At 39.0% G+C, this 24,611-nt stretch overlaps 1 protein-coding gene across 2 annotated transcripts in view; it reads left to right on the top strand.

Annotated features, from left to right (window-relative positions):
- The window catches only part of BANK1 (B cell scaffold protein with ankyrin repeats 1), a 319,366-nt gene that overhangs the window by 116,455 nt on the left and 178,300 nt on the right, over nucleotides 1–24,611 (top strand). For both annotated transcript variants that reach the window (XM_059664464.1, XM_059664456.1), the window contains exons 6-7: nucleotides 1,573–1,678; nucleotides 20,954–21,150. In XM_059664464.1, the coding sequence (XP_059520447.1) occupies nucleotides 1,573–1,678; nucleotides 20,954–21,150 (303 nt within the window). The remainder of the gene's footprint in view (nucleotides 1–1,572; nucleotides 1,679–20,953; nucleotides 21,151–24,611) is intronic.

The following is a 24,611-nucleotide window of genomic DNA, read 5'->3' as shown; positions in this document are numbered from 1 at the left end:
CAATATCAATATTCAACCACATAAGTGATCATAATAATGCTGCAACTTAAATAAACTTGATTTAATCCAAATAATAAACATTTCTATGTCAAATAACATAGGCCCTAAACAACTTCTCAATGTTTACAACATGAATTATAGTTTTATATGAAGGTACTTTTTGAAATGCCTACTTCTTTCTTCTCTCTCATTCTACTATAGTCTTATATAAATTCCAAAAGTTCATAACCAGGTCATGATTCATGATTCCTCCGTGCCTGTAAGCAATTTGTTCAGTTAACCCAGAGTGTTCCTTGTATGCATGGCAATTTAGATCATCTGCTCTATACAGTCTTTCCCGGCCATTTCTTTCTTTGTGGAATTGAGCCATCTCCCTTCTGCCCACTCTGCTTCTAACCCATGGTGACTTTCTATCATAGTACCTAGAACTCAATGGATTGCCCACATGTAATTACATGACTGTGAATTCCTTGAAGGCAAAGTTTGCTGTACCATCTTTCTCTCTCTCCCTCTCTCAGCGCTAAGAGCTCCACATAGCCCAAAGCAATAAGTACATTAATATTGGGTTTTTCTCTATACTATATAGCTATAGATTGAGAAAAGGACTTACATTCCCTCTGCCAACTTTTTTTAATAAATGAGGCACAAAATATATTATTTTTAGGTCTAAAACATAGTGATTTGACATTTTTATGTCTTAAAGATGTGCTCACCATAGCAAGGCCTCTCCCAACTTCTCAGCAGTTAGCCCTAAATCACTGGACTATTTGAGGAACTCAGATTACTGAAAAATGAGGAAATAGAGTAACACAAGTGTCTGTTTGTTCAATCCAGCAATTTAATTTATGAAACTATGTATTGGAAATATGTATAATTTTATTTGGAAATCATTTCAAAAAACTTAATTAGGAACTTTTGTTCCACAATCCTCTTCCCACCAATGGCTTTGTTTGATTGGCCCATCTCCTCAGCTACAGCATCTATGTCTCAAGTCAATTTGGTTCCAGCCATAAGCTTCACAAAACACAATTTTAAAAGATGCTGGTCTTTGTAATAAGCTATGCCATCAATAGGAGAACAATTAAGTTCTGCTTGCCTCCTCCAAAATTAGGGAAATAAAGTAAACATATAGTGACTCTATAGTTGCAAGAAAAAACAAAAGCTGAGATGCATATCTTCTTTCGCTTTTCACAGAAATAAAATAATCTGATCCCATTTCTCACCCTTAAGTTGAAGAACCAGTCATTATTAAACATCATATATTTTACAAAATTTAGTTAAAACAATTTCAGTGTTATTATTGACGTGCTATAATGTTCTTTTGTAATTAGTAAGTATTTAAGTAAAGTTGCTCATCCAAAAGCAAAGACTGTTCCTTACATCTATTTTTCTATTACAATAATAACTGGTTTTCAGGCAAACCCTAATGTTTTGAATGAGTCTTTAAAAACGGTAACAGTATTATTGAAGATTAGCCTGTATTTACTCCAACTAATAATTTATTATTATATTGCACTAAGATGAGTTTCTATGTGAATAACTGAACTAAATGTCCTTTTCATTTGAAAACAGAATGACATGGAAGAACTTGATGATATTCTCACATCCGTATTCAAGCAAGAGATACCACATTATAAGTTCCAGTCTCTTCAAACCGAAATCTACCCTCAAAAAGAATGTGAGTACTTCACAATTGCCTCAGTTATTCTTAAATGTCATGCTTCAGTGTATGTCAGATGGCAGTAAATTTTATAGCTAAGAATATAGTTGAATTGCTGATCAGATATTTTAGAAAATTCCCATCACTTTGTGAGAGAGCACACTATTACAAACTTCTGAAGGCCAATTTGGTAATTATTTTTTTTTTATCATAGGCCCAAAAATGTGCACAAAAAAACCACAGTAAACTGACGTCCTAGATTTTTATGCTAAGAAAATATTTAGAAAAGTACACTTATGATAGAGACTGTTCATCAACAATTATAACACTGTATATAATTACAAAAAATGGAAGTAACTTAATCTTCACAAGATAGATAATTAATTAAATAAATTTTGGTGCATTCATTAAAGCAACTGTCAGAAATAAATTTTATTTTGTCTGGCTGGTGTTGCTCAATGGTTGAGTGTCAACCTATGAACCTGGAGGTCACAGTTCAATTCCACAGTTTGATTCCCAGTCAGGGCACATACCCGGGTTGCGGCTAGATCCCCAGCATGAGGTGTGCAAGAGGCAGCCAATCAATGATTCTCACTCATCATTGAAGTTTCTATCTCTCTTTTCCTTTCCCTTCCTCTCTGAAATCAATAAAAAATATATTTTTATTTTAAATTAAATTTTTATTTTAAATTAATAGGCTGGCTGGAATGATGCTTTCATATATACTTAATTCAATAACAACAGAATATATAGCAGTAAAGTGCAGTCATCTTCAAAAAAGTACATATGTTTACCCTGGGTGGTGTAGCTCAGTTGTTTGAACTTTATCCCATGCCCTAATAGGTCACCAATTCAATTCCTATGTTAGGGGCCTGATCCCCAGCAGGGGGCATGCAGGAGGCAGCTGACCAATGTTTAGCTTTCACATAAAAAAACTTTGCACTTACATTTTCATAATTTTCAAGATAAATCTATGATAAGGGTTGATATGCTTTTATACATAAAGTGAAGTTAGTTGAGGGAGGAGAAAGTTTACGAAAGAAATGGTAAATTGTTGAGGAATTTCTACAGAAACACCACTAGAGGTATTCTGAAAGAGAAATTCAGCAAATGATGATCAGGTGTAATTTCAGATGTCTATCCCTCAGGACAGTTCTTCAATGTTTTGGTAAAATGTTTTTTTTTAAAAAATCAATTATTCTATATTTTAGCTGAAATAAATTGGAGGTTAGGAAATTGTGAAGGGATGGTAGCAATAAAGAATTGACCTTGAGCATTGCCCTGCCCTAAGGATGAGCCTTGGCATTATTCACAGAAACTTGTAGTTCTTTAAAAGTCTGGAACTAAATGATATTTGAATCAAAACTGTCTATCTTATTATTGCCCCATCCTCTTTTCTTTTCCAAGTTGTTTTTAATAAGTTATGAGTTTAGTTCCTTGTTATTTTATTTATAACTAGAGGCCTGGTGCACAAAAATTTGTGCACTCAGGGGGGGGGGGCATCCCTCAGCCCGGCCTATGCCCTCTTGCAGTCTGGGACCCCTTGGAGGATGTCCACCTGCTGGCTTAGGCCCGCTCCCTGGGGGATCGGGCCCAAGCTGGCAGTCAGACATCCCTCTGGCATCCCGGAAGCCCTCGGGGGATGTCCACTTGCCAGTGGGGAGCAGACCTAAGCTGCAGTCGGACATCCTTAGTGCTGCTGAGGAGGCAGGAGAAGCTCCCGCCACCACCACTGTACTGGCAGCCATCAGCCTGGCTTATGGCTGAGCAGAACTGCCCCTGTGGTAGCGCACTGACCACCAGAGGGCAGCTCCTACATTGAGCATCTGCCCCCTGGTGGTTAGTGTGTGTTATGGTGACCAGTCATTCCCAGTCATTCTGCTCTTAGGGTCAGTTTGCATATTACCCTTTTACTCTATAGGATAGAGGCCTGGTGCATGGGTAGGGGCCGACTGGTTTGCCCTGAAGGGTGTCCTGGATCAGGGTGGGGGTCCTACTGGGGTGCCTGGCCAGGCTAGGTGAGGGGCTAAGGGCCGTTTTCAGGCTGCCCAAGCCCCCTTCAGGGTTGGGGTCCCCACTGGGGTGCCTGGCCAGCCTGGATGAGGGGCTGATGGCTGTTTTCAGACTGACCAAGCCCCTGGGCGACCAAAGCTCGCAGCCTTTCCTTTTTTTTTTTTTTTTTTTTTTATTCACTCCAGCTCTGTGGCCATGGTGACTGGAAGAAGGTATCTGGGGTTTATTTACCTTCTATAATTGAAACTTTGTTGCCTTGAGAGGAGGGAGCAGCTGGCCAGGAAGCTTGGCTTCTTCCATGGTCGGGGCAACCAAGCCTCCTACTCGCTGCAGCTCCGTGGCTGCCAGCCGCCATCTTGGTTGGGTTAATTTGCATATAGTCACTCTGATTGGCTGGTGGGCATGGCTTAAGGCATAGCAAAGGTACAGTCAATTTGCATGTTTATCTTTTATTAGATAAGTAAAATGTCTTTGTCATTTTCATTCCTGTCTAGTCAACAAACGTCCTCATTTGCCTTTTTTTCCACCCTAGGCAGGCAAATTTCGAGGGGGGCGGGGGGTGATGGGAAGTGGCAGAGAAAAGCTATAAATATTCTCTTTCCTTGTAATGATTCATTATTGATTTTAAAACACATTTTCCATTGATAAGAATTTTCCATAGAAAAACATTCTCCCTGGGGGAAGAATAATAAAAGGTTTTCAGATAAACTTGATATATTAATGTAATATAGAACTTTTGAATACAACAGTCACAGTAATAATTCATGCACAACTTTCTAGTATATGAAATCAGGGACCGTGAAATCAATGTAAGGTATTGTCACAGGCACTTTTTTATACTAATACATAAGATACTGAAATAAAAAATATATCTAAATGCATTCTTCAAAGTAAGAGTAAGTATGATTTTGATCAACCTCCATTTTGGTTGTAGATTTTCTTATAAACCCACGTGATAAGGGTCAGAATGAAATCAGTTACAATGCCCCCAACTTGTTCTGTCAATGAGGCAGAACAGCACAAGCGGCCAAGCACAGTTGTTTCAAGCCATTTTAGTTGTTTCTTGTTACTGCAGAAGGTACATGAATCTGCCTGACTTCTCTCCAGAAGCCTTCTAAAACCTGGGTTGTGCAGACAATCTCCTGTCTTGGAAAGGAAAAGTAAATCATTCAATTTGTTTTTCAAAGAGGCTGTGGTTGCTGGTTCCATTACTGCCTGTGGCAGTTAGTTTTTTTTTTTTAAATAAAAGGAAAGTAGGTTACTTTGAGGCAGATTATTTACCTTCACCCAGAAAGGAGAGCAGGCTTCAAAAAGCCCACACCAACATCTAGAAAAGTATGTCAAAGCATATTTGCCTTCGGTAGCAATATCTTAATCTGAAAGAGAACAGCATACGATCACCAGTCCAGTGACATGTGGAAGTATTGACTCAGATTATTATTTCCTAATATGTCTACAGAGTGTTGAGCACTCACTAGGTATTCATACATACATAGTAGTGACTGTAGGTCTAAGGTTTATCGTGAATTTGTAATATCTTTATGTTCACAGAAAATCTAACCCATTTGATATCTGAGTAGAGAATGAAATGCCATTGTGTTGTCTCTTTTTATATCATTAAATGATTTAATCATACAGATAGAGAACAATCTTTTACCCACAACTTACCTTTGCAAAAAATCTTAACATTTTGTCATGATTTGCTTAAAAACTTTTAAAGAAATAAAACATTTCAGATCTCATTAAATTTCTCCACATTTCCTTGTTATTTTACACACTTGAAAAACAACTAGTACTTTAAATTTCTTGATGATCATTACTATGCAGTTCTTAGTCCTAATGAAATTTAACAAACTGATCCTAAATATCATAGGCAAATAAAGGAAGAAGAAGATTAAAAATAATTTTAAAATAAGGTAGGGATCAGCTCTAATAGATATCAAATTTTATTGTGTACTTTAATCATATGACTGTACAAGATAGAATATAAATTGGTGCAGCCACTGTGGAGAACAGTATGGAGTTTCCTCAAAAAAATAAAATGGAACTCCCATTTGACACAGTGATCCCATTTCTAGAAATATATCCCAAGAAACTAGAAACACCAATTAGAAAGGATATATGCACCCCTATGTTCATAGCAGCACAATTCACCATAGCTAAGATTTGGAAACAGCCGAAGTGCCCATCAGCAGATGAGTGGATTAAAAAAAATGTGGTACATCTAAACAATGGAATACTATGCTGCTGTAAAAAATAAGGAATTCTTACCATTTGCAACAGCATGGATGGAACTGGAGAGCATTATGCTAAGCGAAATAAGCCAGTCAGAGAAAGATAAATACCACATGATCTCGCTCATTTGTGGAATATAATGAACAACATAAACTGATGAACAAAAACAGATCCAGAGACAGAGAAGCAGCGATCAGACTGTCAAACCTCCGAGGGAAGGTAGGGGAGGGTGGGGGTGAGGGGGAGAGATCAACCAAAGGACTGGTATGCATGCATATAAGCCTAACCAATGGACACAGACAACAGGGAGGTGAGGGCATGAGTGGGGGAGTGGGGGACAATGCGGGGATAAGGAAACATATGTAATACCTTAATAAAGAAAAAATATATATATTAAAAACAAACAAAGAAACAAAGAAAGTTTTTCAGTGTTCAAAGTATCCTGATGACTGGGAAGTCTTCATCTGCAGTTGTCTTTGGTACTGGCCCAATCTGTTAATCCTGTCACCTGTGAGATCTGTGAGCACTAGAAAAGTAGAAGAATAATCAGATGTATATTTTTTATTAACTTTGAATGCCTCATCAAAACACACTGTATAGGTTTACATGTAGATTTTTATACATATTATATGGTTAACTAAAAAAGAAAAAAGACAAGCCATCAGCTAAGTAAATATTCAAAATATATAAAACTAAAAAATGGTTACTATTCTAGAATATATATTAAAAAAGAAAAAAACCCCAAAATTCAATAAGAAAAAAATAGCATCTAACAGAAATAAAGACTATTTAACAGAAATTCACTGAAGAAAAACGAAATTGTAAGTTAACAGAAGAAAAGATCTTCGGCTATATTTGTAATGGCAATATTAATTAAAACCATCACATCTGTCATACTGGCAAAAATAAATTGCTTCACAATTCTTAACATGGAAAAGATGTGGAGCAATCCACAGTACTGCCGGTGAAACTGTAAGCTAGCACAAATATTTTTCTAGATGCTGAGGGAAGGCAGAGCAATGTGAGGTAAATAAAACACAACCCATACACTCAGAGGGAACTCAAAACAGAGAAGTGAAAACAATCATCACAAAAATAAGCACCACTAAAATAGTGTGCGCTCTACTCCTAAGAGCGAGCACGCACATTTTGTGCACTTTGTGTCCAGAGAAATGTAGGTACTGGGCACGCTTCAACTCTTTCATCCTTACAAGAGTCCAGGGGTGGACCCTATTTTACTCTCCACTTTAAAGACGAGGCATGGAGAGTTAACATTGCTGCCCAAATAGTGGTAGAGCCCAGCTTGCGGGCCACATTACTAACCCCTGGACAACTGTGACTTCTATTGCAGTGAGCGGGAGCTCAGGGGTCATGGGAGCCCAGAGAAAGAGGGGTGATCAAGAGAAGCTTTCCAGAGAGATGAAAGGTTATGAATTTCTGCTAAATTATTTTAAATGACTATTTTAATGAATGATTTAAAGAGGCAAGTTGTCTCAGATGCTCTTTGTGTTACTTTTTGCAATCATAGAAATATAGTCTTTTTTTTTTTCATAGTGCATGATTTTTTTCAAATCACCCATTTGCCTCTACGAGCAAATAATGTCTTTTAGGAAGGAGCCCTGTCTGTTTTGTTCATGGATTGATTCCCAGGGGCTAGGAGAGTTTCTAGCGCTCTATACACATTTGATACATGAATTAAATAGTTAATAGCAACAAAGTTCACCATAGAGCAAAATTAATGACCCTAGGTAGAAATAGGTGTAGAATAATGATATTTGGGCTCAAAAAACAAGAGTGCTTATTTGTAAGAATATAAGGCAGATATTTATAATGTCACTAGTTTGTCTTTTATTTTCTACTTCTTAGCCATGGCATCTGCCATCAACAGCATGAAAAATTGGCACATGCGCCTTCTGAATGTGCTGCACTGAACTGCCTGTGCTCAAATCACCAGCATACATATGTTCATCTTCTCTGGGACATAAGATTTTCAGGTTTAACAGTAATAAACATCTGAAGTTCATCATAGGGTTACCAAAAAACAAAAAGTATACATACTCTTCATTAGTAACTAATAACAGGAAATTGGCTAATATTCATTCATCTTATTAAGAAAAATGCACATATGGGTTAGCCTCACATATACACCCGTGCACACATGCCCACACACACACAAAGTAGAATGGGCTCTTTTATTAACAAATTGAGTGAGTTTCTATTTAAGTAACCCCCTCTAACTTGTGCAGTTGTTGTGAAGTAATGATTCTCTTTTTACTCTCTGAAATACTCAACATACCTCCTTCCACATCCTAAAGGGACTCATTTGATCTCTGGATTCTGCCATTGACATATAGTTATAGAAGATCTTTGTAGTGTCACTGTAAGTCTAAGGACTCATTGCAATACTCTGAGAAGGCTAGGAATTCAAAGATATAGAACTTATCCTAATATCTTGTACCTATAGGTTGTGGTTTACCCATACCCCCATAGTCATTTTCTTTAGTCAATTAGCCAAGTGTCTCCAAAGAAACTGAGCCAGTAGGATGTATTGAGAAGAGGAGGGAGGGAGAGAGAGAGAGAGAGAGAGAGAGAGAGAGAGAGAGAGAGAGAAGAAGAAGAAGAAGAAGAAGAAGAAGAAGAAGAAGAAGAAGAAGAAGAAGAAGAAGAGGAAGAGGAAGAGGAAGAGGAAGAGGCAGAGGAAGAGGAAGGAAGGAAGGGAGGGAGGGAGGGAGGGAGAAAGAAAGAAAGAAAGAAAGAAAGAAAGAAAGAAAGAAAGAAAGAAAGAAAGAAAGAAAGAAAGAAAGGAAAGAGAGAGAGAGAGAGAGAGAGAGAGAGAGAGAGAGAGAGAGAAAGAAAGAAAGAGAAAGAAAGAAAGAAAGAAAGAAAGAAAGAAAGAAAGAAAGAAAGAAAGAAAGAAAGAAAGAAAGGAAAAAAGAAAGAAAGAAAGAATTGACTTTAAGGAATTGGCTCCCATCATTGTGGGATTAGCATTTCTGAAAAGTTCTATAATCTGCAGGGCAGGCCAGCTGGCTGGGAATTCCAGCAGAAGTTGATGTTGTAGTCCTCAGTCCAAAGGCAGTTTGGAGACAAAATTCCTTCCTCTTTGGTGAACGTTAGTCTTTTCTCCTAGGGCCTTCAACTGGCAAAACGAGGGTAATCTCCTTTACTCAAAGTTTACTGACATAAATAGTAGTCACATCTAAAAATACTTTCATGGTAACATCCAGGCTGGTGTGTTACTAAAGAAGTAGACACCATAGCCTAGCCAAGTTGACACAAAAAATTAACAATTACACTTACCATTATCATATTCTGATGTTGACAGCTCTGAACAACTGTAATTTACTCACACTTTTGGGGATCCCCAACAATCAGTTTGAGAAATGCTTGTTAATAGGTTTATGAAGAAACTGTAACCTAGTGGGTTTGAAAAATCTTCCAAAATATTCTATTCTAGTTTACAGACTGAGGATATGTTGATTGTGCGGTGACAGATATAATTTGGATCATGTCCTCAATATAAATACTTGGTGAAAAAAAAAAAAAGATAGATGTTGCTTATTGTGTTCAGACAGGCTGAATTACCTAGCGATTGCCTCAGTGGTTCTCAACCTTCTGGCCCTTTAAATACAGTTCCTCATGTTGTGACCAACCATAAAATTATTTCTGTTGCTACTTCATAACTGTAGTGTTGCTACTGTTATGAATCGTAATGTAAATATCTGATATGCAGGATGGTCTTAGGCAACCCCTGTGAAAGGGTCGTTCGACTGCCAAAGGGGTCGCGACCCACAGGTTGAGAACCGCTGTATTACCTGGATGATGGAGCTATTTCCTGTTTCATGCAGTACCGTTTGAGTTAGCATCTCCTGCTTAGTGTAGTAAGCTAAATATGTGCTCCTTAATGATATTCACATCCCCATCTGTGATGTGAACGTTACCTTATATGGCAAATGGGACTTTGTCTGGGGTCCTATAGCACAGTGCCTTCTTTTCCACAAAACAAGTGTCCCATGGTGATAATCAATATTTAATGATGCAGGAGCTAAGTACATAACCAATATAGGCTCTTCTCAAAGACATATTTCTACTTTGACTTATTCCCTTATAATTATATTCCTGGCAGCTACCTTATCAACACCCACACCTGAACCTCTCCATGGCAATAACCTTTGTCACTTTTTCTAATGAATATTCTTTTGCTTTTTACCTTGCAACTTCATAGTCATGAACCTGAATGTTATCTGAAATCCAGCTCTTTCCTTCAGAGCCTACACAGTCAATCACAACGTCCTCTTAACTTTTCTTTGGAAATGGCTGACGTCTCTGTTCTTTCTTGTTTACTTTCCCTGCCACCACTCTAATTTGGACCATCAATTATCTGTCCTTCTTCCTGACAAATTTTTCTAGCAGGTTTCTGTAACATCGTTCATCTTTCTTTCCAATTCACCCTGCAAATAGGTGCTTCCCTAATCATCCTCACATTCCATTTTTATTCTATTTCTATATTACAGAAGATGGTGCTCCCATAGGTAACTTAAGCTCTACCCAGTTACTTTATTGCCCAGAGAACTGCCCAGATTTTTTCCCTTGCCTTAGTTCATTTTTATGATCAAAACCAATATTTTTTATTGTTTTCAGTAATACAAATGTCCACTTTCCTCCCCCTTAGCACCCTCTCCCCCCCAATCCCTACCCAGGCCTTCACCACACTATTGTCTGTGTCCATAGGCTATGCATATACATGCAAATGCTCTTTGGTTAAACTCTTCTGTACCCCCCACTCCCCTACCCTCTGAGAAATGTCAATCTGTTCTATGCATCCATGCCTCTGGACCTATTTTGTTATCAGTCTATTTTGTTCATTGGATTCCACATATTAGTAAGATCATAGGGTATTTGTCTTTTTCTGACTGGCTATTTCTCTTGGCATAGTCATCTCCAGGTCCATCCATGCTGTCGCAAAGAGTAAGCGACCCTTCTTTATTATAGACACGTAGTATTCCATTGCATAAATGTAAATCTGGTGCTGGAGACTACAAGAAATCCTGAAAAATGCTGAATAACCCTTACTAAGTAAAACAATTAAATCAAGCATCCTTGCCTGATGTGTTGATTTAGTACTTCTTGTGCACATTTCTGGGATTTCCATCAAAGCCAGTGGACAGCTTTCTACCTGTAAGGCATGGCCTTCGGGAAAGTATGTAGCCATCTGATCCCAACCCAGCCTACCCAGTCTCCACACTTTTGTTGCTCCAGGTTTCCTGCCTCTTTCTAGGCTCTTTCCTGCTTCCTTTCTACGTTTTTGGTTCCTTTGCTGTCAAGATTCAGCAGAGTCAATGTTGATAAATTTCAAAAGGTATTTTTTTTTAATGAACACAGAGGAACAGACTATAATCACACATGTATAGACATGCAATTTCTAGAGGTTTCTTATTTTAACTGAAGGTTAACCTCAGACTAGCTGGGCTGGTTAATCACGGGGCAGTACCACTCTTCATTACCTCATCACTGTCGGCGTTTGCTAGTGGAAAGTGGATAATAAGCAAATGTATTCAAATGCTATGAGATTTACCCTAAGTGCTGTCAATTCCAAGAAGTTCTGGTAAGAAAAGGGTGCAGCTCGCAGGCTATTCATGTGGCCTTGTGGCCTGCCTTAGTCTTGTTATGTATGTTGCCTTACTACTCCCTGGCTATTCCTGGCCCACAGCCCTGGATAAGGAGGCATTTCACATTATGTCCTCAAACACTCCTCCTCTGAGATCAAACCGTCTTGCACCAACCTGCTATTTACATGTTCTGCTGCTCTTCTATTACTCATTCTGACCTGGGTGTCTAAAATCCTACCTCTCAACCCCTCTCATTAGCCATCACATTTCCTTTCCTTTTTCTTTCTTCTTCCCCTTTTCGTTTTCTCTTTCTCTTGCTATCACTGCTGTTAATTTCATGGTGGATTCTACCTACTAGGGTGTTCAGTAAACAATGAACTTTTTCTGGACTCGAATTTACATGCTCCATTTTTTCCCCTCATTCTTCTTGTCAGTTCACCATTCAGATATTTGCATATACAGAGCATCAGTCTTCCAGAGTCTATTTCTATAGTTTAAACAAACTCCCAAATCTTAAACATACAGTTACCACATAAATACAGAATTTTCATTAAAATTAAAAAAGATTTACATCACTCAAAGACATTTGTATTACCTAAGAACAACAGAGTAAGGATTCACTTTCATTCTATATTTTTCCTATTGTTTTGCCCAATAAGCCAGATCAGATAAAGGAAAATAAACATGACAGAATCAAGGCTCTAGGACTGTTCTTCTATCTCCAGGGTGGTTGCCAATGCGAGCTCTCACCATGCCCAGTTTGCATTTTAAAATGGTAGCTCCCAAACACAGAGACAGCCAGGGAGACTGTCTCAGCAGTCATGGGCTTGGACTGGGGAAGCGTCCTCCTTCAGCCCCACAGGATTGTACTCAGAGCCTCCTTGGCTGCGGGGAAGAAAGAAAAGAAGGCACCGCACTTTTGAAAATGACTGGCCGTGTTGCAATTGAAGCCTATTCTGAACTCTCTCTCCAAAAGGAAAAAGGAGCCTCGAGATAGCTTGGAAGTGCGTTGATTCTCGTTATTTATAGTAGTTAGGTTCTTTACAGTCACTGAGCAAGAGAAGCCTGAACCACTGTTCCCAGGATTAACACAGGGCTAGGTTCCCGCTAGCCTCTGGTCGCAATTTCATCAACGGATCAATACTTAAGCTTGTTTTGTGTGTGTTTCTGTTTCAAGGCACAATATTTAATATATACTTTTGATTCATGAATATTGAACTCACCACCAATAACATTTTAATCCATGCCTGAATGAAGCTTATCTAATACGCGTATTTTCTTCGCAAAGTGCATCACCGTCTTCGTGTGCTTAGTAACACTAGACAGCACTGCAGACTTCTATCAGGGGCCACTTTAAACAATGAAATCACCAACAAAAACTCAAAGGTGTGAAAAATGTGGCTCTATATAGGCCACAAAAAGGAACTTGTTTCCAGTATGAGGTCCAAAACAGGAAGCATTGTCTGACCTCAACTGGGAATGGGCAGTCAGGTAACTAACATTTTTCACTGCTCTGTACATGCCCACCAATGACTGGACATGCACAGTATGATTTGGGCATACAAACACATTTTTATGAATAGGCACATTTGCAAATATGGAATCCTCAAATAATGAAGATCAACTGTACTTATTTGTATGAAAAAATACATTGGACCTGATTGTAATACATAATACCTGATTGAATAGATATTATCTTTATTTCATGGTTCAGAAAATTGAGACACAGAAAGTTCTAGTAGTTTATCCAAACACACTATTCGTAAATGCTGGAGTTGGGATTCTATCCATGTAATCTTGTTCCAAAGCCTTAATATTTAAGCACTAACATACAATATTGCCTCTTGTAAGAGAAATAATATTAAGTTTTATATTTATTATTTTCAATTTAGGGTTTAAAATCATAAAAGGCATTGTTTTTAACTTTTTTAAAGATGAAATCAGGATTCATTTGAATATAATCCTGATTGGAAATTTAACTATTTAAAACATTTGTAAAAAGAATAACTGGTATGAAATTTCTTTAGAAAATTAACCAGGAACTTACAAAATGGATACAAGTTTAAAGAATGTTTCAGTAACAAGAATTCAAGTACAAAAATTAACAAGGTGAATAGACAACTGAGGTTAATACTAATGTGTGTACCTATGGGCTTCCCACTCTTAATATTTGACATAATATGGGCGATAACAAAACTGCAGCAAAGGACTTTGATGGACCATTATTTCCCTTTTCATGCAATTTATATTATCAAGCTTTTAGAAACATGGTAACCTTGGCAGTATGTTTTGTTGCTTGGAATTCTAAATAGAATTGCTGTACATGTCCGCTCTTTCTACAGGATGAGAAGAGTGATAACTCACGTGTTGCATACATGCTCCTCCTGTCACAGAGCAATCAGATTCATAAACTCAACAATATTCTGTTCCACAGATACACAGAAAAACTAACATTTCATCAGACTCCAAAACATACGGTGAAAAGAATAAAAATCATTTACTTTCTTCAACCTTCACAAATACTGTGGTCCTTACTCCTTTAATTGATATCTAATTAGCATCCAGGGAAAATTACCTTAAAACCATTAGTGGCGTGGTTTCTAGCTCTGAAGGATGTCAAAAGTCCTACAATTCTGAACCCAGCTTCTATTTTAGAAATGGTTCAGGGACATGCAGGAACTTTCTTAAGTACCACAGATGTAGTGGCTGAGCTGGTATTAGAATGCATATCTCCTGACTTTTTATCTACTCTATGTTGTGTGTTTCATTGTTTTGTCCTAACGTGGTCACCTGGTCATCCTACTCTGAGTGAATAAATATTTGTGATTACAGATAGTGATTTATGAGAGCAAATGGATTACATGGTCATGTACTTCCAGTTTGCATACTCATCTTAGTTTTAAATTTTTAAAGCTGATATTCTAACCTTGCATATATTCCCATTTTATTATTCTGGTGAACTAGGTTAATCTTTTGAAAGCTTTGGTTTGATTACTTTAATGGAATCATTGCCCATCTTTTATAGGGATTACTTTGAACTGTTAGAAATAGTTTAGCACAAACAAATATGTGACCCAATTTCTTTACTATGTGCCAACTCATCTATTTAATTTTAAAAACTTGAAAAATATCTCTCAGACATTATATTCTGTTTTCCTTCAATTCCCATTTGACAGACATTAGCTGAAACAACTGAAAACTTAAGTTTTTTGTCCATAAAAAAAGTCAAGAGCAATTGGCCAGACCTTAGTGTGAACAATGGCTTCATTATTTACACTTTGGTTGAACCTTGGTTGATTCAATGAAAATTGCCATAAATCGAAGCAGAGGTATACTGCAGGTTAAGCACATTTTTAAAGTTTTTTTTTAATATTGATGAATCTATTATTTAATCAGATAGTAAGATTATAAACTGTAAAATAAATTCTATGAGTTTAAGACAATAACTAATTTTTAAAAATTCAATAAAAACAACAAATATCTCTAAGTAAAAGCATTGGCAATCATGTGCTGGAGATTTCAACTAAGACTGAAGAATAGCGAGGGGCAGCATGTAATGCTCCCCTGAGTCCCAGGCACCTTTTGGATCAGCACTCACTTTCTGATGCTAAGCGTGCCAGATAGGGGTTTACCCCACAGCAAGCTTTTCTTTAAACTAAAGGACTTTCTCACCTTATGCTGTTCACAAGCATACCTGTTTCAAATGCAGAGGAAGTCACCAATATATCAAATTTTCATGATAATCAAATCAAGGTGAAAATATAAAAAGTATGATTTTATAAAATGTATAATATAAAAACCCAAACAAGTTCTTAGTATTAATCACACTTTGTTGATATGAGTACCTTAATGTATAGGAATATCATACATATACTAGTCCTATCTAATAAAAGAGAAACATGGTAATTAGCGTACGACCACTACCCTTCCCATTGGCTAATCAGGGCAATATGCAAATTAATTGTCAGCCAGGATGGCGGCCGGCAGCCAGGCAGCTTGAAACTAACATGAGGCTTGCTTCCTTCAGTGACGGAGGACTCCAACGTGCCCCGCCTGCCGCTGCCGGCCTCTGAGCTACAACTCTAAGCAACTATGTTATAAATATAGAAGCTAAACAAAACCCCAGAAACCTGCCGGGCTTCAGCCAGCAGGATCGCAACATTGTAAGCAAAGGCCAGAAACCTTCTTTCTGCAGCGGAGGCCTAAGAGCTGGAGCCAAGCCTCAAAGCTAAAGCTGGCCCAGAATAAAAAAAAAAAGAAAAAAGAAAAAAAGGAGCGGTTGGGAGCTTCAGTCACCCCTGGCCTGAAAACAGCCCTCAGCTCCTCACCCAGACTGGCCAGGCACCCCAGGGGGGACCCCATCCCTGATCCAGGACACCCTTCAGGGCAAACCAGCTGGCACCCGCCCATGCACCAGGCCTCTATCCTATATAGTAAAAGGGTAATATGCCTCCCAGCACTGGGATCAGCGGAGCCGCGAGGCCACCCAGCACTGGGATCAGCATGACAGGAGGCAGCGCCCAAACCCCCTAATCGCCCTGAGGCTCTGTGTGTGACAGGGTGCGGCGCCCCAACCCTCCCCCACCCCCCACCCCCCGCCACGGGCCATGCTGTATGTGTGATGGAGTAGAGCCATAACCTCCCCATTGGCCCTGCCCTGAGAGTGAGAGTGGCGGCACCCCAACCCCCTGATCGGCCCTGCTCTGTGGGTGATAGAGGGTGGCGCCCCAACCCCCTGATGGGCCCTGCTCTGTGCGTGACAGGGGGCTGCGCCCCAATCCCCTGATTGGCCCTGCTCTGTGCGTGACAGGGTATAGAGCCCCAACCCCCCTGATGGGCCCTGCTCTGTGAGTGACAGGGGGAAATGCCCCAACCCCCTGATTGGCCCTGCTCTGTGCATGATGGGGTGGCGCTGCAACCTCCCCATCGACCCTGCCTTGAGTGTGACAGGGGATGGTGCCCCAACCCCCCAATCGGCCCGACCCTGAGCATGACTGAGGGTGGAATCACAATCTCCTGATCGCCCTGCTCTGTGTATGACAGGGGGCAGTGCCCCAACTCCCCAATCGGCCCTGCTCTGAGCCTGACCAGGGGCTGCACCTAGGGATTAGGCCTGCCCTCTGCCACCGGGAGCAGGCCTAAGCCAGCAGGTCATTATCTCCCGAGGGGTCCCAGACTGCGAGAGGGCACAGGCCGGGCTGAGGGACCCTCCTCCCCTCCGAGTGCACAAATTTTTGTGCACCGGGCCTCTAGTATTAATATAATATGATATGCATATACTGAGTTTATTTAATTTGATGTCCTGCAAAAATAATGCTAAAGACCATGAATTGGGCCCTGACTGGTTTGGCTCAGTAGATAGAGCGTCGGCCTGCAGACTGAAAGGTCCCAGGTTCGATTCTGGTCAAGGGCATGTACCTTGGTTGCGGGCACATCCCCAGTAGGGGGTATGCAGGAGCAGCCAATCGATGTTTCTCTCTCATCGATATTTCTGACTCTCTATCCCTCTCCCTTCCTCTCTGTAAAAAAATCAATAAAATATATATTTTTAAAAAAGACCATGAATTGATTAACATTAAAATAACTAATATAGCTGTCATGAACCATTTCAAATTCTTTGAAAGGTTGTCATATTTTAATTTAAAAAACCTTAAGTTAGAAATGTTCTAGTTATTGGCCATCTACATTAACAGGCTGAGCATTTCTTACTTAATGAAAGTAAGCAGGCAAAATAACCCCATTCAAGACAATGTAAAAGGTTGGTGTAGATGATCATTCGGGCAGTTTGAAACAGATGTTCATTTTATAAAGGTCCAACTATTATGGGCCAATCTAGGATGGTAAGTATTTTAAAGTAATGAACAGAATTAGGGATCATAAGGTCGGGGCAAAGGGATTTAGGACAAAGATGCTTTGATGCAGAGAGAGAAATGGAAGGAAACTAATATTTACTGAATGTTTCAAACACCTTGCTGGGCACTTTTTATATGTTAAGTCATTTAATGATCTCAATAGCCTTACAAATTTGGATGATAAGTTATCTGGGCTCAGATAACTACTAGCTTGCTGAAGTTCACATAGAGAAAAAATGGCAGAGCCTGCTGATTCTAAGCCCATGCTGTAGTCTTCATTCTATGTTGCCCAAAGGATATGAAGATATAGGAATTTAGAAGAAATACATTTCACCTCAACAGAAGTATATATAAAAGCCTAAGGTTGGCTATGACATGCACCGACAACCAGGGGGCAGACACTCAACACAGGAGCTGCCCCCTGGTGGTCAGTGTGCTCCCACAGTCAACCTCCCATGGCTGGCCAACCTCCCTTGGTCCCTCCCCCGGCCGGCCCCATTCAGCCCCAATTGCCAGCCAAGCCGAGGAACCCCACCTGTGCACAAATTCATGCACCAGGCTTCTAGTGATTATATAACCAAGAAACAGGTGCCTTAGGAAGTAAAGCACACTGTCATTAGAGGCATGCGAGCAGTACCTAGAAGATCATCTAGGAACCCAATTCTTTTCCTACGTAGGAAATGGGAAAGGTGTCCTCCAAACCTCTTGTATGTCTATAACTTCACAAAGGATGCAAGTAGATTAAAGGATTTTAAGCTACTGCTAAACATAAAGAAATGAAAGATAAAGAAAGTAACCTTCAAACTTGTGATCCCCTATAGTATCAGCAGTATAATACGTATATTTTTTTAATCCTCACCAGAGGATATTTTTTCCATTGATTTGTAGAGAAGGGAGGGATAAGGGGGGAGGGAGAGAGAGAGAAAGAGAGAGAGAGAGAGAGAGAGAGAGAGAGAGAGAGAGAGAGAGAGAGAAACATAGATATGAGAGAGACACATTGACTGACTACCTCTCACACATGCCCAGACTAAGGCCAGGATCGAACCTGCAATGGAGGTACATACCCTTAACCAGGAATTAAGCCCACCACTCTTTGGTACACAGGCCGGCCCTCTAACCGCTGAGAAAAACTGGCCAGGGCGAGCAGTAGGGTAATCTTAAATCAGCAGAACTTCCTTGTGTGTGTCAGAAAACAGGGTTCAGAGTATCAAGACTGTTAAGAAATGTTTCTTGCAAAAACGTGGCCACTTATTACAGTCCTTATTACTGTTTTTGTTGTACAAAAGTAGAGAGTTCTTAATGAAGTTTTTTTTAATATTATATTACCTCAATGTTGATTAATTTACTGACAGTGGAGGTTGATTAGATTAAAAGGTGAAACTGTTCCTATAATGATTAAACACTTATTTAATAAAAATAACACTTTCAGCTGCATTGAGAGTGATTTAAAAATTCACCAGAATAGCAATGTTTAGGATCAATGCATAAAACATTGATTGCCGGGTAATGGTTTTTTAAAATATTGAATGATGTGGCAAAGACATGATCAAGGTCATGTAAAAATCTAATATTATTCTGCAAATACTTTTCCCTATTAACTTTGGCTGGTTTAATTACATCAGACAATTATATTTGATAATGCATTTTAATGAAAATAAATAGGAAATGATATTTTAAGGTCTTTTTTAGGAAAATACATTATTTTTATTTTGAAAATTGGTACCAGATGCATAACCCATGGATACAGACAATGGGGTGGTGAAGGCCTGGGGTGGGGGGCAGGGGCGGTCTATAAGGTCAATGGAATAAAAAAAGGGACATAGGTAATACTTCCAACCATACAGATTCTTAAAATAAATAAACAAATACATAAATAAATAAAAGAAAATTGGTACCTACCTTAGACAGTTTTAGCTTTCATAAGCTTATCTTCATAAAATATTTGATAATTTTGACCCATTGCACATCATATAAGAAGGGACCAATGCATTTATTATTGAAATATGACAATAGATTTACCTATAACCATTTAGTCCCAACATATTTTGAAGGGTACATTATTTGTTTACAGTAGAGTTCTTTTCTTTCTTTTTTTTATTTTTATTTTTTTATTTTTTTTATTGGTTGCCTCCTGCACGAGCTCCAGATGGGGAGGAGCCTGCAACCAAGGCATGTGCCCCTGACCGGAATCGAACCTGAGACCCTCCGGTCCACAGGCCATCGCTCTATCCGCTGAGCCAAACCAGCTAGGGCTACAGTAGAGTTCTTAACATGTCTGGAAGGTTTTGTTTTGTTTTCTGTTAAAACATATACTGACAAACTACATTTCTTCAGCCCTGAAACATCCAAGTGAATTGAAAATTCAAGGTTTATTTTACTTCTCTTCCTTTTTTTCTCAACTGCAAAATAGCAAAGAAGTAAATGAGGCCAGATTCAGTTTTCCAAAACATTGCATGGTGGCTGTTTTCATTGCTGTAGAATTTTGCTGGAAGAGAATTGACTTTTGCTTTGAGGCCTTGGTTACCGTTGCAATAAGTCTTCCCTTTGCTTGCTACTGGCAATGCCACAGCTATTAAAGGAAGCTGGTGTGTAATTTCTATAACACATTTTTTTTTCATTTACATGTGGACGTGTAGAATAACAAATCATCATCACCAGTGTGTGTGTGTGTGTGTGTGTGTGTGTGTGTGTGTGTGTGTTTTGTCATTGGGATAGCAGTGTACATTTATCACTTTATAGATATGCATAATTAATGATGTCTTCTAATTGGTACCTAATAAGTATTATAATTATGAAATCCAAACTTCAAAACATTGATATGAAGGCTGTAAAATCCTAATGGAAATTTCCAAACTGGAGATGTTTATAAAATTGCTTACCTATACTTTCTGTTGCAGTTACGTTTTAGAAAAACAATTTCTCCTAGAAATCTAATATATAACCCCTCCAGGAATTTAATGTTCATCTCAACTTCAGAAGGAAGCATACTAGCCTAGCAGTAGAAAACACAGAAGTTTTATAGATGAACTTATTTAGTTTTGTTATTTAGTGTTTCTTAATATCAAACTACAATCAAAAGTAGTTATTCCAATTTAGTGTTTTATTTTGTTACTAGAGGCCCGATGCATGAAATTCATGCAAGGGGCTCGGCCCCCGCTGCTGCTGCTGCTGCAGGGGCTGCCTTAGCTCCTGCCACCGTGCCTTTATCTGGAAGATTGTCCAGAGGACGTCCAGTCTAATTAGCATATTATGCTTTTATTATTATAGATATTTGAAAGGTTGATCCTCCTTTCCAAATTAAACTTACCCGTAAGAGCTAGACATTAATGCTATTGAGAATATTAGTGTGTATATATATATATATATATATATATATATATATATATATATATATATAAAATAAGGAATAGAAGGGGGAGATTCTGCATTGCTAGAACCACTGACAGTTTCTTATATATAAAATCACATTAAAAGTCTGCTCTGCTATGTGGGAATTACATTTAGGAGCAGATTGTGTTAATTTTTTCTTATGGGATTGCAGACATGATATAAACATTAAATTATATTCATTCTTATGCTTATAGATACTCATTTCAAAGAACTTCCGACTCTTCTCCACTGTGCAGCAAAATTTGGCTTAAAGAACTTGGCTATTCATTTGCTTCAGTGTTCAGGAGCAACCTGGGCGTCTCAGATAAAAAATGTGGAGGGTTCAGATCCAGCATATATCGCGGAAAGGCATGGTCACAAGGAACTCAAGAAAATCTTTGAAGACTTCTCAGTAAGTCTCCCTATTTTATCTCTAAAACTCTTTATTATATGAGTGTGTGTGTGTGTGTGTGTGTGTGTGTGCGCACGCGCGCATGCTCGCACGCACGCACAATGCTTTGTGAAAAGGATGCTACTGAGCAACTAGTTGGTAGTGTCTGTCGGTCCTGAGTCATTCATTGTCTTAAGCATTTTGCAAGATTAGTCAACTTATTTTTGTTTTGCTATAAAGAGGCTCTGTCTCCACACTCTCACCCCGACATAGCCTTTTTTGAAATTTATCTGGTCTTTTTAGCTCCCATATAGCCTGTTCAATATTGGTGAAGAGATAGTGAGAAGGAAATAAAAATCTTCACCCTTATTCTTTTGTTCAAAAGTCTAAATAAGACATTATTAAGTACACAAATTAAATCAATAATTATTAGATTAAAAGAATACATTTTGATAATCATTCAAAAAGTTTACCCCATAAAAATTATTTCATGTTGCTTAAATTTGTTTTTCATCTGTAATTCCTTTTCTCTCTTTATAAAGTCCCAGTTCCTTATTAAGTAGGTTGAAGCCCCAAATTTTAGAACGCAATTGGATATTAATTTTGTAAGAACTAAACCAAGGGAAGATTTTGAAGAAAGGGATACTACATTAGTACATAAAACATACTTTGTGTTTTCATAACCAACTTTAGAAAAGCGATGATTTTCTATTTGTAACATAAGTATGCATATTTTGCTCAAAAAAGTGAATTATACTTCTAATGGCTCTGAGGAAAATGTAATAGAACAATGGTTCTACTGGTGAATTTGTCAATATTTGCATTTTCATAAAATAAATAATTTTATTGCTAATGAACATTTAATATAAAACATTGAAAGCTATAAATAGGTTCTGGTCATGTTAGCATTTATTCTAATTATCAGATCACATCATTGTGATATTGGACTTCTAAAAATAATTGGTATTTTTGATTTCCAGAAAGGAAAATAACAACTAATATAACTTTCCCCTTCACTTTCAAGAAATAGCAAAAGAGTTATCAGAAGAGCATGTATATCATTCACTATCTAGAGTTATAATCAACACTAATAAAAGAGAAAAATGGTAATTGGCGTACGAGCTACCCTTTTCATTGGCTAATCAGAGCTATATGCAAATTAACTGCCAACTAAGATTGGCAGTTAACTGCCAACTAAGATTGGCAGTTAACTGCCAACAAGATGGCGGTTAATTTGCATATGTAGGCACAATGCAGGGAGGCGAAAGGGAAAGCAGGAAGAAGCCCCCTGCCACTGACAGTGATTGGAAACCCAGGGGGGAGCTAAGAGCTGGGGGGCAGGGCAAAGGCCCTTTGCCCTGCCCCCCAGCCATGATAGGAGAATCAGGTGCCTTTTCCGCCCTGGCCAGTGATAGCAGGAAGTAGGGGTGGAGCCAGCAATGGGAGCTGGGCACAGTCGAAGCTGGCAGTCCCGGGAGCTAGGGGTCCCTTGCCTGGGCCTAAAGCGAAGCCCACGATTGTGGGGCCGCTGCAGCTGCGGGTCCCCGCTGCCTGGGCCGGACGCCTAGGCCAGAGGCATCAGGCCTGGGCAAGGGGCCGATCCTGCGATTGGAGGGTGATGGGGGTCAACGCCTGAGGGCTCCCAGTATGTGAGAGGGGGCAGGCTGGGCTGAGGGACACTCCCCCCACACACACACACTCAGTGTACGAATTTCATGCACCGGGCCCCTAGTAGGATATATTTTTCCTGTATTTAAAATAAATACATCATAAATTTTTAATAAAACTAATAAAGTAGATTGATTTTGTTCTATGTCCTTCAAGTATGGGATAAACATTATTTTTATTCCTGGAAAGAATTTTTATGGTAATTCTTATATATCTGATACATTTAGTAATTAGCCACTGTATGTCATCGTTGATCAGTGCAATATGGAAACATGGCATCTATCTCAGGTAAGTCAATGACTCAATTCAGCCTTGTGTATGCCCACGGTACTATTAATTCAGCACATCATAATTCCCTGCAACCCTATTCTAACTACTGGTGAACTTAGGTTAAACTCCCCTAAAAGTCAACACACAAGAAAAATATGTGTTAATATAAATCCCAAAGTCATACCTTCTTAGTGACATTATGCCAGATAATCACATGTTGAAATTTCATATTCTAAATTATGGTAACTATGTCTTTTTAATAACATATTTAAACCTGATAGAGGGAAAATATGCAATTAAAAATAGGCATTATGCTGTTAAAATACTTTGATATTTCTTTATAATAGCTCTAATGTTATAATCACATTCTGATAAATCTAAGATTATCACATATAAATTCAGTTTTTCCACAAACAGTTGTTTCAGAATTATTGAAAGGAGTAGATATTCTTTCATGTTTGAGGTTTACAATCCACCAATGGACCTTACTTCTGTCCTGCAGAAACATATTTTTTAATTTTTTTTTATTGTTTAAAGTATTACAAATAGTAGTACATATGTCTCCTTTTTTTCCCCATTGAACTCCCCCCAGCCTCCCCTATCCCCTGGGACCTGCCCTCACCCCCACTCCTAGTGTCTTGCATCCATTGGTTATTCTTATATGCATGCATACAAGTCCTTTGGTTGATCTCTTACCTCCGCCCCCCAACCCTCCCCAGACTTCTTGCTGTAGTTTGACAGTCTATTTGATGCTTCTCTGCCTCTGTATCTATTTTTGTTCATCAGTTTATAATGTTCTTTATTATCCACTAGAGGTCTGGTGCACGAAATTCATGCATGGTGGGGAGATCCCCTCAGCCCAGCCTGAACCCTCTCCAATCCAGGACCCCTTGTGGGATGTCTGACTGCCGGTTTAAACCAGCAGTCAGACATCCCTCTCACAATCCTGTACCACTGGCTCCTAATTGCTCACCTGCCTGCCTGCCTGATCTCCCCTCACTGCCTCTGCATGCTGGCCTGATCACCCATAACTGCCCCCTGTGCCAGCCAGGTCACCCCCAACTTCCCCCTTCCTGTGGCCTGGTAGCTCCTAACTGCCCCCTGCCAGCCTAGTCACCCCCAACTTCCCCCCTCTGCTTTCCTGGTCTCCTCTAACTGCCCCACCCTGCTGACCTGGTCACCCCATGCAGCCTTCTTGTTCAGTTGTTTGGTCGTCCCTCACTAACCCCCCTGCCAGCCTGGTCATAGGCAGCCATCTTGTGAGGGTGTGAGGGTTAATTTGCATATCACCTCTTTATTATATAGGATAAATGAGTGAGATCATGTGGTATTTTTCTTTCACTGACTGGCTTATTTCGCTTAGCATAATCTCTCCAGTTCCATCCATGCTGTTGCAAATGAAAAGAATTCCTTCTTTTTTATAGCAGCATAGTATTCCATTGTGTAGATGTACCACAGTTTTCTAATCCACTCATCTGCTGATAGACATTTAGGCTGTTTCCAAATCTTAGCTATGGTAAATTGTGCTTCTATGAACATAAGGG

The sequence above is a fragment of the Myotis daubentonii genome, chromosome 1, assembly GCF_963259705.1.
Source record: "Myotis daubentonii chromosome 1, mMyoDau2.1, whole genome shotgun sequence".
Classification (NCBI taxonomy): Eukaryota; Metazoa; Chordata; class Mammalia; order Chiroptera; family Vespertilionidae; genus Myotis; species Myotis daubentonii.
The sequence above is the reverse complement of the archived record's forward strand: the minus strand, read 5'-3'. Positions and strand labels throughout refer to the sequence as shown.